The 13,029-nt window shown below is 50.2% G+C and overlaps 2 protein-coding genes across 4 annotated transcripts in view; one reads left to right on the top strand and one right to left on the bottom strand.

Moving 5' to 3' along the window:
- Positions 1 to 143, bottom strand: part of SLC25A37 (solute carrier family 25 member 37) — a gene marked incomplete at its 3' end in the record, with an annotated part of 8,556 nt that extends 8,413 nt beyond the window's left edge. Inside the window, exon 1 of the mRNA XM_027905132.1 lies at positions 13 to 143. Within this exon, the coding sequence (XP_027760933.1) occupies positions 13 to 78 (66 nt within the window). The remainder of the gene's footprint in view (positions 1 to 12) is intronic.
- A 5,365-nt stretch (positions 144 to 5,508) lies between these two features.
- The window catches only part of ENTPD4 (ectonucleoside triphosphate diphosphohydrolase 4), an 8,285-nt gene continuing 764 nt past the window's right edge, over positions 5,509 to 13,029 (top strand). Inside the window, exons 1-13 of one of the 3 annotated variants that reach the window (XM_027905131.1) lie at positions 5,509 to 5,572; positions 5,943 to 6,044; positions 6,779 to 6,961; positions 7,831 to 8,036; positions 8,579 to 8,729; positions 8,820 to 8,923; positions 9,445 to 9,504; positions 9,756 to 9,886; positions 11,168 to 11,334; positions 11,617 to 11,941; positions 12,053 to 12,138; positions 12,372 to 12,533; positions 12,741 to 13,021. In XM_027905131.1, the coding sequence (XP_027760932.1) occupies positions 6,037 to 6,044; positions 6,779 to 6,961; positions 7,831 to 8,036; positions 8,579 to 8,729; positions 8,820 to 8,923; positions 9,445 to 9,504; positions 9,756 to 9,886; positions 11,168 to 11,334; positions 11,617 to 11,941; positions 12,053 to 12,138; positions 12,372 to 12,533; positions 12,741 to 12,969 (1,812 nt within the window). In that variant the 5' untranslated portion in view covers positions 5,509 to 5,572; positions 5,943 to 6,036 and the 3' untranslated portion in view covers positions 12,970 to 13,021. Of the gene's footprint in view, positions 5,573 to 5,942; positions 6,045 to 6,778; positions 6,962 to 7,830; positions 8,037 to 8,578; positions 8,730 to 8,819; positions 8,924 to 9,444; positions 9,505 to 9,755; positions 9,911 to 11,167; positions 11,335 to 11,616; positions 11,942 to 12,052; positions 12,139 to 12,371; positions 12,534 to 12,740; positions 13,022 to 13,029 lie in introns of those variants that run through there. The other 2 variants (XM_027905130.1, XM_027905128.1) reach the window with 2 other exon arrangements.

Here is a 13,029-nt window from a genome sequence, read left to right on the forward strand (position 1 = left end):
CACCGCAGGCACCTTGACCGAGTCCACGGGGTACATGACCGTGTGCTCCATGATTCCCGCCACCGCCCCGGCCACCATGTGCGTGCCGAGCGCGGCACCGCTGGGCAGGCTCTCGTACTCATCCCCCTCGGCCACGGCGGGGCCGGGGGGCGGCCCTGGCCCCGGGGGCGCTGCGGGGGCGCAGCTCAGCTCCATGCGTGGTGGGGGGACACACGCGGGACTGCGACGGGGCCGGGCGGGCACAGGGACCGCGCGGAGCCCCCGACCCTCTTTAAAGCCGCGCCCCGTCCCGCCCCGCCACGCTCATTGGCTGGATCTCTTCAACGTCACGAGATTGGCAGCGGAAAGAACGAATGGAAAAGAGAGCTGGCGGAATGAAGAGTAACGATTGGCTGAGCGGTTGGGAGGGGCGGGCTCGGCGAGGCGGACGCGCGGTCCTAGAGCCCGCCTGCGGGCTGGCTCGGGGGGGGCGCGGTTTCTGCGCTGGAATTGGGCGGGAAGATGCGGCGCTCCGGCTCCGAAGAGTGCTTTGGGATGGAAAACGAGGTGCCGAGAGAGTGGAGGACATAGGTGTTAGCGTCCTCGGGAGGAAAGAAAGTAATGAAATGAAATGATAAATAAGGGCCATAAATAAAAAATAATAAATAAAATAATGATAAATAAAGATCACAAATAAAAATAATAAATAAGTCAAAATAAAAAATAAAATTATGATAAATAAAATGAGCCCATAAATAAATAAAATAAAATAATCATTGACAATAAAAAAATTAAGTTTGACCCTCTCAGAGAGCAGGAGGCAAAGTCTCTGTGGCCCAGGGAGCCGGGAACGGCCCTGACTTTATTTCATTCCTCCTCAAAGGATTATTTGGAATTCGACCTTGCAGGGAAGGAGGTGTTTGTGGCACGAGCTGGAATCAAGGTTAACCATTTCCACGACAATGCAAAGCAATTTATTGCTGAGCGAGCCTTGGGGAGGAAGCAAAACCATCCTCAGAGCCCAGAAAAAAAAAAAAAGCAGGAAAGTGAAGTCCCTTTGACAGCACGCAATTTAACCCAGGAATTGCTAAACCTCCCCTTCCTCTCCCCCTGGTAGAAGGCACGGGATTATCACACCTCTGTTTCTTCCTAAGGAGAATAAATCTGTGCTGCTGACACTCCTGGCCCCGTGTTTCCCAGCCCCAGTGACATTTTGGAGCAGCAGAGCTGTGTCCCCCACCTGTAACCCCGGCAGACAGCTCGTCCTGTGTCTGCCACACACGAATCAAAAGTGGCCACAAGAAACTTCCCCTCCTGTGACTCAAGGAAACGCCTGAAATAAAACTCTCAGGGGCAGCGTTTTCCACTATTGCTCCACCGAGTTTTTATCTGGGTTTTCTACTCCAGAAGCAAGAATCAAAGGCACTTAATCTCCTCCCCTCTGACAGGGCAGGGAGGGGGAATTAAAGTGTCGCTTACCCTAATGAACCCTTTCCCCTGCAGCCTGAGGTCCTGCTCCCTGATAATGCCATGAATCAGTGTGGAATAGGTGCTGCTTCCAGGTAGGAACAGGTTATATTTTAACCCTGGAGCAGTGACATGAGGAATCCTTTCTGCTCCCGCTCCTGGGGCAGCTCCTTCAGCTGCAGGTGCCCAAGAGAAACCACAGAGTGAGGTTTTTCCCTGTGTTCATGGAGAAGGGATGAAATTACTCGTTGTTTGTGTGAGGAAAGGGAGGCAGAGAGGCTGCTCTGGGTTGTGGGTTTGCTGTGGTTCGTGTTTTCAGGCGAAGGGACAGCTCTGTGTGTCTTGGATGGTTCCCTGCCACCCCAGCCTGGCAAAAGGGAGTCATGGACAGAGCGAACTCAACTTCATCTACAAAACCTTCCTTTGAAACGCTCCTGTGTGCTGATTCCCTGGGTGTGCCCTGGGAAGGGCCTGGTTGGTGAATCCCATCCTGGAGATCCCCGGGCAGCCTCGACACGGCCCAAACCCAGCACAAGGAGAGGTGAAGACACCGGTGGAAGGCTCCTGCTTCCATCAGTCCCTGCCCACAGCAGGTGCCCATCCCCTGGAGCATCTGCCTGGCACCCACAGCTGATTACAGGGCCCTGGGCTGGCTTATCGTGGTCCCTGCTGGGGCAGGAGCTGCAGGACCCGCCGGCTGCACCCCCCCAGATAAGGCAGGAGGGGCCAGCTGGGAGGTGGGCACAGGACCTGGGGCTTATCTGCACCACCACCCACCAGCATGCATTTGAATTTTACCCCCCTTCCCCACCACTTTTCAAACCTACAAGTCCCCTGACACCTTGCTGGAGTTTTATCCTTCCCATGAGGTGGCCTGGTAGAAAGCCTTAAGGAGAGGGATCAGAGCAAATGGATGTGGTTAATATGTCTTTAATCTCATTTGCAGAACAACCAGCCTGGATTTTATACCCCCACAGCCATTATTTTTATTTATATTTTTTTTTTGCAAGCTTTGGTGCCAGATCCTTTTGCTGAAGAAAAGATGGTTTTCATGGGGGAACCCCACATGCCAGGGCACAATTCCCCATCCCACATGGCCCTTCCCACCGTATCCCAACCCCATCCTTCCTCAGAGATGCTAAAGGCCTCAAAATACAATTTGAACAAAGAGTTTGGACCTCACTCCCAGAACCACCCTGAGCTCTGAGGCAGCATCAGCCTCGGGAGATGCCCTGGAAAAGGGTCCTATGGCACCAGCCTGGGTTTTCCTGCCCATCTGGCCGCAATTTGGGATGCCCCTGGGAATGGAGAGCCATGGAGAAACATCGTCTGCTTGGAAACCTGATTTTTCAGGTTATTTTTTTTTCTCTCCAGCTCAGCAAACCCCAGGAAAACAAACAAACAAGCCCTGTTTTGTCTTCGGGGTGGAGTGACCCACTTATGGGAACACCAGCACAAGGCACCCCCTGGTTTGGTGGTGCTGGAAAATCAAGGGAACATTAATCAGAGCAGGGATTAATGGGGGGGTTTAAAAGCAGGGAAGCCCCATCGGGATTAACCGACCTGACTGTTTTGAGGAGGAGGAGGTGGCAGAGCAGGATCATCCCCAGCTTTGAAACACATTCCTGCCTCCTTTTTGCCATGAATCACCCAGGAATTGGTTTCACAGCCAGGTCTGCAGGTAACAGCACCACAGGGCACGGGGCTGATGCCAGGGAGGGCCATCAGCAAGGAAAATTAGGGAGAACTGAGCCCTGCTGGGGCTCCAGAGGGGGGTTATTCCATCCCCAAAACAGCCCAAATGGGAAAACCCAGCACTGCAGCTCCACCGAAGCCACCCAGACAGCTCCTTTTATGCAAGCTCCGAGGTGAAGGTGTGGACTCCAGGAATTCGGCCTCTGGGTTTTATTTCGGTGCTCACATAATCTGACCTAATTTACCGTTCCTGAGCTCACTGGATTCATGGGACAGGGAGAGGCGATGCCCAGTGTGTGTAATTAAACCTGCTTTGCGATTATTTCCTGGACCAAACTTATTTATTTTATTTTTTGTTCCCCCTCTCCGACTTGCCTTTCTGGTTTGAAGCCCTGAGGAAACAATGGGAAGGTGCAGGACATGCTGGTGGTGCTCCCAGGGTGGACTGGTGGCACCGGGCAGAGCGGGCTGGGAGGAATCCTGGGTTTGGGAATGGGTGTCCTTTTGTTTTATGGCTTTGTTTCTAGCAGTCAGGAAAGATTAGATCCAGAAAAGAGGGGAAACTGGGTGATTTTACAGTCCCTTCCGACCCAAACAGTTCCAGGATTCCACGGTCCTGCTCTGCCACTGCCTTGGTCAAATTGTTCAGCGGTGATGGGTTTCACCACTCCTCGTGGGCAATTAAATGTGATTAAAAGAGGAAAAAGAGGCTGGAACGAGGGCTCTGCAGATGGAGCTGGGACCACTGTGCAGGCAGAGAAAAAAAACAGCTTTATCAACCCTAAAGCGAGACCGGGGGGGGCTTTAGAATGGGAATCGGGGCCTTTTAAGCAATAATTACAGAAACACGCGGAGGAAAAGGCCAGCTGGGAGGCACAGCCCAGCTTTGCCACGTCCCCCCGGCCGCAGCCGGGGCTGTTCCCCGCCATCAGCAGCGGCAGCCGCGGCCGGTCCCGTATCGGAGCATCCCGGTGCCCCGCCGATAGCGGGCAGGGCGCGGCGGGTGGGCGCGGTGCTCCCCCGAGATAGGGACCCCCCACTCCCCACGCACCCCTCGCCCGGCCCCTCAGGGGTGTCCCCAGGGGTGCTTTCCCCTTTGGGATTCCCAAAATCCCGCCCTACGTCCTTCTCGGTTTAATCCCGGGTTCCTCCGGAGCGGCGCTCGGGAAAACAAACCTTCCTCCCGCGCTCCTCGGAGCATCCCGGCCGCGGTCCGGGAAGGTTTTACTCCCACTGGTGACAGCGTGGATGACGGAACGAAAAAATTCACCCCATCCCCCCTTTTTTTCCCCGGAGCGGAGCGCGGGCAGCTGGAAATAATTAACACACAAAAACAAGGCGCGCATTCCTGCCCGGCTTCCATCCTGTGCCCCCGCACGCTCTGCCAGCAAGGAGGTTTAACAGCAGCTCCCAACTTTTCCCTCTTTTCCGATGTTTTTGACCCCCTAGCCCAGCCAGGGAAGAGCTCTGGGGACAAAAAACCAGGCACCTCCCAGGGCAGGGAGAGGGGAGGTCCCTGCAACCCCTACCCAGCTTTTCCAGGAGTTTATTCCCGTTATTTTCCATTATCATTGCCAGGATAAGCTTTCCCTGTCCTCCGAAGGAATCCTGGAGCCGTGTGGGCACAAGCTGTGCTGCCACTCAGTGGCAACACACTGAAGGGTTTCCCTTTGGCCCGAGGATTTACAGGCAAGGAGAGGCTTTTCCTGGTTTATTTCTAATCCAAATCATTGATTTATTCCTTATTTAATAAGTGTTTGTATGTTTATTCCAGCTGCTGCAGCGTCACCGTATATTTATAACAATATATTCCAAAATATTGCTGTTTTTATGGCTATAAATTGCTTTTTCTGTGCTTGTACAGTGGGTTTATATTCATATATATACGTGTGGGTTTTATATATTTATACTGGTTTTACATTTATATATTTTGTAATATATTAGATTTTATTAATTATATTGTATATTAAGAATACAATATCATATATAATTATTATATAATTATTATATTATTATTTTTATATTGTATAATACATAGTATATATTATATAGTATATATTATATTTTATATTATATTATTAATTATATTATACATATGTATTTTCTATATATTTATATTTAATATAGGGTTTATATTTAGACATTTTTTATTTATGTATTTATATTTCTACTCTGGTTTTATAGCCCTAAATTCCCATTTCCAAGCTTAAATCCCTGTTTTTTACCGATTTTTGCTCCTTTTTTCCCCCGGGAGCCTCTTAACCGCGCCTCCTTCGTGACCACGCCCCTCCGGGTGTGCCCAGCGAGGCCACGCCCCCGGGGAATCCCTTTCCCATTCCCTGGGTGACGTCACCGCGCGCGTGCGTCACGTCCGGCCGCGCACCCGGAAGTGGCGCCGGGGGGTGTCGGTTGCCATGGAAGGGCCCGGGAGGTGACGTGGAGGGGGAAAAACACCGGGAATGGGGGTGGGATTGGGAACAGGGACGGGAACGGAGGCAGGAAAGGGGGTGGGAGTGGGAAGGGGAGTGGGAATGGAGGTGGGAGTGGGAATGGAGGTGGGAATGGGATGGGAAGGGGAATGGGGGGTTGAATGGAATTCCTTCCCGGTATTCCACCGAACCCTCATCGTACTCCAGCGCTCTCATCGTTTGGTCCCGTAGATCCCTGAATTCCTTGTCCTGGGCAGCCCCGAACTGACCCCACGTGCAGCAGCGCTGGGGGGGAGAGGGAAGATCCCATCCCGTCCCGTCCCATCCCGTGGGATCTGCCCTGGGATTCACCCTGGCCTGTCTCTCCCGCAGGGCGGAGGCGGCTCCGGGCCCGATGGATGCTCCGTGTCCGGCCCGGCTCACGGGCTGAGCTCCGAGCGCTGCCCTGGCCTGCCCCGATCCCAGGATGGGCCGGTGAGAATCCTTCGGGATCTGCCTGGGAGGGCTCCGGAGAGAATTCAGGGCTGGGAGTGGGGAATCCCGTGGAATCCCGGGGTGGTTTGGGTTGCGAGGGCCTTAAAATCGTCCCATTCCAACCCCTGCCGTGGGCAGGGACACCTTCCACTAGGGACACTTCCAGGGGCAGCCACAGCTTCCCTGGGAATTCCATCACCTTCACAGGGAGGAATTCCTTGCGCTGTGCTTTGTTAACTGAGGCACATATATAGATATATATAAATAACAAAATATATAACTATGGTAATATATAGAAATATATGGAAATATAGAAATATGTGGAAATATGGAAATATATGGAAATATATGGAAATATAGAAATACATGGAAATATATAGAAATATATGGAAAAAAATATATATATATGTATATGTTAACCCTGGGCTCTGGGAAAGGCAAACCCCCAGCTCTGCACAGCACAGCGCTCCGTGAAGATGTGTTGGATATAAAATTTTATCAGTTAATCAGCCTGGGCTGTTTCCCTGCCAATTGACAGCACCCTGAAAAGCAGGAAAAAGAGATGATCAGAAACTGGGAGAGCTGCTGTAGGAACTGAACGAGAGAGCGGAGGCCGAAGGATTAAAAACCGAGCAGGACTGAAGTCGTTTCCATCCGCAGAAGGGACCCCTGAGGCTGCCAGCTCAGGAATCCGAGGGAGAGCTGACAGCCATCCCTTTTTTTTATCACCCCAGGCTCAGCGTGTCGTGCCTGCTGCCGGCCTCGTGGCACTTCAGCCTGGCCCCCGTGGGGTGCGCGCGGCTCCCGCTGCCCTCGCCACGCCAGCTGCTGCTGGCGGGGGCCGCGGCCCTGGCGCTGCTCTACTGCTCCCTGCTCCTGCTGCGCTCCCGCTACGCCCGCGCAGCGACCTTCCACAGGTGAGTGATCCCCGCCGGGAGACATTCCACAGGTGAGCAACCCCCGTGGCGTGACCTTCCTTCCACAGGTGAGCGATTCCCGCGTCCGGAGGGAGAGCGCGGGGGTTGTGCTGCGGGTTGTTGTCGTTTGGTTCCTAATTGTGTCGGTGTCTTTGGCTGTTTGGAGGTTGTTTCTTGGTTTGAGAGGGCTTGGCGTGAATATTTAGTAAGTGGAATATGGAATGTGTTGTATGGAATATGTTATATGGAATATATTGTATGGAACATGTTATATGGAATATATTGTATGGAATATATTATATGGAATATATTATATGGAATATATTATGTGTCATAGATAATATACAATAGATAACATCTAATAGATAAAATACCTTTTAATGTATAATATAATACAATAATATGTACTATATATCAATATAGTAATGTATATGACATATATTAATGTAGTATATAATTAATGTATATGACACAATGTTAATATTATGTATTAATAGATAATATACAATAGATAATATGTACTAGATAAATATATTTTAATGCATAATATAATACAATAATATATGCTATATATTAATGTAGCATATAAGTAATGTATATGACATAATGTTAATATTATGTATTAATAGATAATATACAATAGATAATATATAATAGATAAAATATTTTTAATGTATAATACATTAATATATGTACTATATAATGTAAGTAATGGATACTATATATTAATATATGAATTAACACATAATGTACTTAGATAATATATAATAGGTTAAATATATTTTAATGTATTCACACATAATATATATTTTCTCTGTGATTCCTCTGATGGAAACTGCTGCCCTGGAGTAATTCCCAGTTTTTCCCAGGTACCTTGCCCGGGTGACAGACACGGAAGCCACGGACACGGCCAACCCCAACCTGAACTATGGGATCGTGGTGGACTGTGGCAGCAGCGGCTCCAGGATCTTCGTGTACTGCTGGCCACGGCACAACGGGAACCCCCACGACCTGCTGGACATCAGACAGATGAGGGACAAGGACAGGAAACCCGTGGTGATGAAAATCAAGCCAGGTACTGGAAAGAAATCCGGTTTATTGGGGGTTTTCTACCGAGTTGCCTCTCCTGATTTCTGCTTCTCAGCCCTCACAGTGGCTGGAGGAAGGAGAGTTGCAGGCTGTGAGTGTGGAACTCCTCCAGGTTTCTTGGGGTTTGGTTTGCTGAGGGTTTTGTTGAGCTTTCAAACCTGAAATAGGGCCGGGGGGAAGAGGTTTCTCCATGGACAAGCCACCTGCTGGTTCAGTTGTCATTTAACTTTATTCCTTTTTATTTAGTGAGTAAAAAAATTGGCTTCCTGTAAAGCTCTTTGAACCAGTGATATAAATAATCACAGAAAAAGGTATTATATCTCTATTATTATGTTGTTTAGAGGATGATTAAGGGTGAATATCATTTCCTAGAGTTGATTTCCCACATTTGGCTTGGGGTTTTCACACCGACCTTGGGCTTTTCATGGATTATACATTTCCCTGCCTGCTGGCTTTCAGGATTTCCCAGGGAACTCCCCTGAACTCGAGTTGCTCTCCCTTTCCACGTGGATTTTTTTTACCCCCCAGGGATCTCAGAGTTTGCCAGCTCTCCCGAGAAGGTCAGTGATTACATCTCGCCGCTGCTGAGCTTCGCTGCCGAGCACGTGCCCCGTGCCAAGCACAAGGAGACTCCCCTGTACATCCTCTGCACCGCTGGGATGAGGATCCTGCCGGAGAGGTGGGCTCCTGCCTGATTTTTTTAGGGATTGGGAGCAGCAATCCTGCTGGCTCTGGCTGGTTTTAACCTCTCCCCATGGGGATTTTGCAGCCAGCAGAAGGCCATACTCGAAGACCTGCTGACGGATATCCCCGTGCAGTTTGATTTCCTGTTCTCTGACTCGCATGCAGAGGTGATTTCAGGCAAGCAGGAAGGTAAGTGAGCTTTCCCAAGGTTGCCTTTAAAATACTTACTGTTTTCAGGGTACAACTTGAATAGTTTGGTTGCTTTTCTTTTTAAATCTATTTTTTCAGTTTTGCTTTGCTCGGGAGCCCCTTTTTCCTCAGTAGCAGCATATGGAGCGTGGAGCTGCTCAGCTGCTGGGCTTCTCTGACTTGCCTAAATGTTTCTGATGAACAGTGAAAATAACTTGGCTGGGTTTAGCAGGAATTTAATCCATTTTTCTCAGGGAGGGAGAAGGAGAGAGCACAAAATTCTTGATGGAAGAAGCTTTGCAGGGTGGAATGATTTCTAAGGGAGAGATGTTGATGTGATCAGCTCACTGAAGGCTTAAAATCACTTTAAAACCAACATGTTTAATCCTTCTAAGTGTTGTATAGAATAAAATATGAGCAGCAACATGTCTTAACTTATATAGGGAAAAAAACCTCTTTGTTTTTAAGCTGATATTCCAGCTCTTCCTGTAATATCCCAACATCTTTCCATGTACACGTAGGAGTCTATGCCTGGATCGGCATCAACTTCGTCCTGGGAAGGTTTGAGCACACAGATGACGGTGAGTGTCTGAATTGTGAGGTGGGGTGGGGTTTTGGGGGGGGAACTTGAGGTCAAGTCTTGCCCTTTAGGGGGTGATTTTTTGGCCAGGGGTTGGGGCCCGGGGTGTTTTCAGGGAGATGATGGTGACCGGTGTTGCCACCGTTCCCGCGCGCGCCTTCCCCGCCTTCCCTGCGAGCGGCTCCCCAGCAGCAGCTCCATCTCTGAGCCCTCCCCAGCTGCATCCCACTGATTTTTCCCTGTTCCCTGCAGAGGAGGAGGCCATGGTGGAGGTGCACATCCCGGGCAGCGAGCACCAGGAGTCTATATTCCGTAAGAGGACTGTGGGTATCCTGGACATGGGCGGAGTGTCCACCCAGATCGCGTACGAAGTCCCTAAAACTGTAAGCTTTGCCTCCTCGCAGCAGGTTATTATCTGTGCAACTTTCCTCTTTGCCTTTGGAGTTATTTTAATGCATATTCCTCTTTTGTTTTCTTCGTTTTTTGAGTTCCTCCATCCCATCCCATTCCCAAAGGGAATCCCAGAGGCCATGACGGGAGTCCTGCACCAGCTAAGAACTCATTTGTGTTTTGTTCACCCTTCCATTCCCATAATCTGCCACCAATCTGGGAGTTTTATTCTTTGTGTGTGTGTGTGTGTGTGCATGCTTAGTTTTAAATCTGTTAGGCAGTAAAAAACTGTTATTCTGGAGCTCAGGAACCAAAAATAATGTGGTGGCTCTTATGTAAAACTTACATAAGAGTGACTTTGTCCTTCAGGTTGTGTTGGGAGAAACTGAATTATCAGGACCTGGGGGTGACAGGTTTGTTTAAATATCACCTACACCCTCAGCACAGCTCAGCTCTTGCAGAAAGCAAATTGCTTTGTTACAAGTCTTAAATGGAATATGAATTGCTCCAGCTCCACTGAGTTCTAAGGAATTCCTGAATTTTTAAAGTTGAACCTCCCATTAAATTAATTGAGAATTAAGAAGTGACTGCAGCATAAAAGCCCTGTGTTTTGGCTCTCAGTGCACTGTTGTAATGGTCTGTATATTGATTTTTTTAAGTCTCCCTGTGAAATGATTCATGTTTACAGGTTTTAATAACTACAGACAGGTGGTGTAACAAAGAACAGGGGCTGTCGAATATTTAGATCCAGAGCAGATTGCCCCAGTCAGAGATGAACTGTTGATGGCTCTGTCTGAACATAAACTGCTATAAAATGGGTGTTCTGGTCCTTAAACCTGTCCTGGCAATCAGTGCAAAGGGGGACTCACTCCAGAGTGGGAACACTGAGTTTAGTGGCCACACCACATATCTTTTTGGGGTTCCTTCAGTGTCAGGAGTGCCAGCTCTCAGCAGTTCATACTTTGCTTTCCCTGTGAAGCAGGAGGTTTTGTGCAAATGATGTGGGAGATGATCAGCCCTGAGGGAAAGCCTGGAAATACTGGGGTTGTAAAGGGTTGTGCAGCCTTGGGGCAGTCCCTGTGCCTGGAAGGGTTAAAAAATGTGTGGATGTGGCACCATGGGGACAATGCTTAGTGGTGAACATGGTGGTGGGTTGATAAGTGAGGGCTGAAGTTGTAAGATGTCCAGGACACCCAGTTGTCCAGAGAACTCGTTTTAGGTCCTGCCTTTCATCCTGCCCACCCCTAATCCTGGTGCTTTTGTTGCTGCTGCAGGAGGAGGTGGCCAAGAACCTCCTGGCAGAATTCAACCTGGGCTGTGATGCCCACCAGACCGAGCACGTGTACAGGGTCTACGTGGCCACATTCCTTGGATTTGGAGGGAATGCAGCCCGGCAGAGATACGAGGACAGCCTGTTTGCCAGCACGGTGCTTAAAAACAGGTACCTGGGGGATTGACCCAGAGCAGCTGTGGCTGCCCCATCCCTGGAAGCGTCCAAGGCCAGGTTGGAGCAACCTGGAAGGTGTCCCTGCCCGTGGCAGGGGGTGGCACTGGATGATTTTAAGGTCCCTCCCAGCCCAAACCATATCCTGGGATGAGGATTCTGTGCTGTCACCCCCTCAGTGACACAAAGCTGATTTTATTTCACCCGAGGGGGGTTTGGTTGGTGCTGTTGGCTCTCAGAGCTCCACCTTTCTGACCTGCTCTTTGCCCTTTTCCACAGGTTGCTGGGCAGACAGACTGGCCTGAGCTCGGAGTCCCCGTTGCTGGATCCCTGCCTGCCCCTGGACGCTCAGGATGAGATCCAGCAGAACGGGCAGACCCTGCACCTGCGGGGGACGGGGGATTTCCATCTGTGCCGGGAGCTGATCCAGCCCTTCATGAACAAGACCAACGAGACCCAGACCTCCCTGAACGGGGTCTACCAGCCCGCTGTGCACTTCCAGAACAGCGAATTCTATGGATTCTCCGAGTTCTACTACTGCACAGAGGATGTGTTGAGGATGGGAGGAGATTACAACGCTGCTAAATTCGCTAAAGCTGCCAAGGTAAAATGTGCTTGGTGGCATTTTCACCTTTTGGAGGCCAGAAGCATTGTTGAAATGTTTGTTTTCTTCACCTTTCTTTTTTTTTTGTTTCTTTTTTTGTTTCCCCCGCAGGATTATTGTGCCACTAAGTGGTCTGTCCTCCGGGAGCGCTTCGACCGTGGTCTCTACGCCTCTCACGCTGATCTGCACAGGCTGAAGTGAGTGTTTTGTGTTTGCCCAGCCAAACTCCCTCCTGCAGAGCTGCCGGGCCAGCCATTCAGGGCGATAAATCACCTCAAGTGGCGATAATGCCTTTAAAAAGCCCTGATAATTGCGGGGCTGATTGTGCTCCCCAGTGCCCTGGGGCGGTGTAACTGCTGGCCTGAGCTTGTCTCGCTGTTCCCAACCTCATCCCGCTGTTCCCGACCTCATCCCCCTCTCCCTGCTGCAGGTACCAGTGCTTTAAGTCAGCCTGGATGTATGAGGTGTTCCACAGTGGCTTCTCCTTCCCTGTGAGTTACAGCAACCTGAAAACAGCCCTGCAGGTTTATGACAAGGAGGTGCAGTGGACCCTGGGGGCCATTCTGTACCGAACACGCTTCCTCCCCTTAAGGTACCTCTTCCTTCCCTCCAGTGCCTGGCAAGAGCCCTTTGGGTGGGAGTTCTGGGGTCGGGAAGAGCATGGTGGTGCCTCAAATTGTGCTTGATGAACCCTGGTTTGTTAAAATGGGCTCTGATTCCCGTGGTGAGAGAAGTCGTGCGTGGAATTTCGCCCCCCACCCCCCGAGTTATTCCCGTTTGTCCCTTTGCTGCTTTCCAGAGACATCCAGCAAGAGAACTTCCGTGGAAGTCACTCCCACTGGAGGAGCTTCTCCTTCGTTTACAACCACTACCTGTTCTTTGCCTGTTTCCTGGTCGTCCTGCTCTCCATCCTGCTCTACCTGCTCCGGCTCCGGCGCATCCACAGGCGGATGCTCCGCAACGGCTCCTCTCCCTCCCTCTGGATCGAGGAAGGCCTCCCCCCACAGAAGATGGCAGGGCCCTTATGAGGTGCTGGGATGGAGAGAGGCTGTTTTGTTTTGGTTTGTTTTGTTTTTTTCCTCGGACTT

The sequence above is a fragment of the Empidonax traillii genome, unplaced genomic scaffold (genome assembly GCF_003031625.1).
Source record: "Empidonax traillii isolate 1590-97213 ecotype Southwest subspecies unplaced genomic scaffold, ASM303162v1 scaffold1124:size387931, whole genome shotgun sequence".
NCBI lineage: Eukaryota > Metazoa > Chordata > Aves > Passeriformes > Tyrannidae > Empidonax > Empidonax traillii.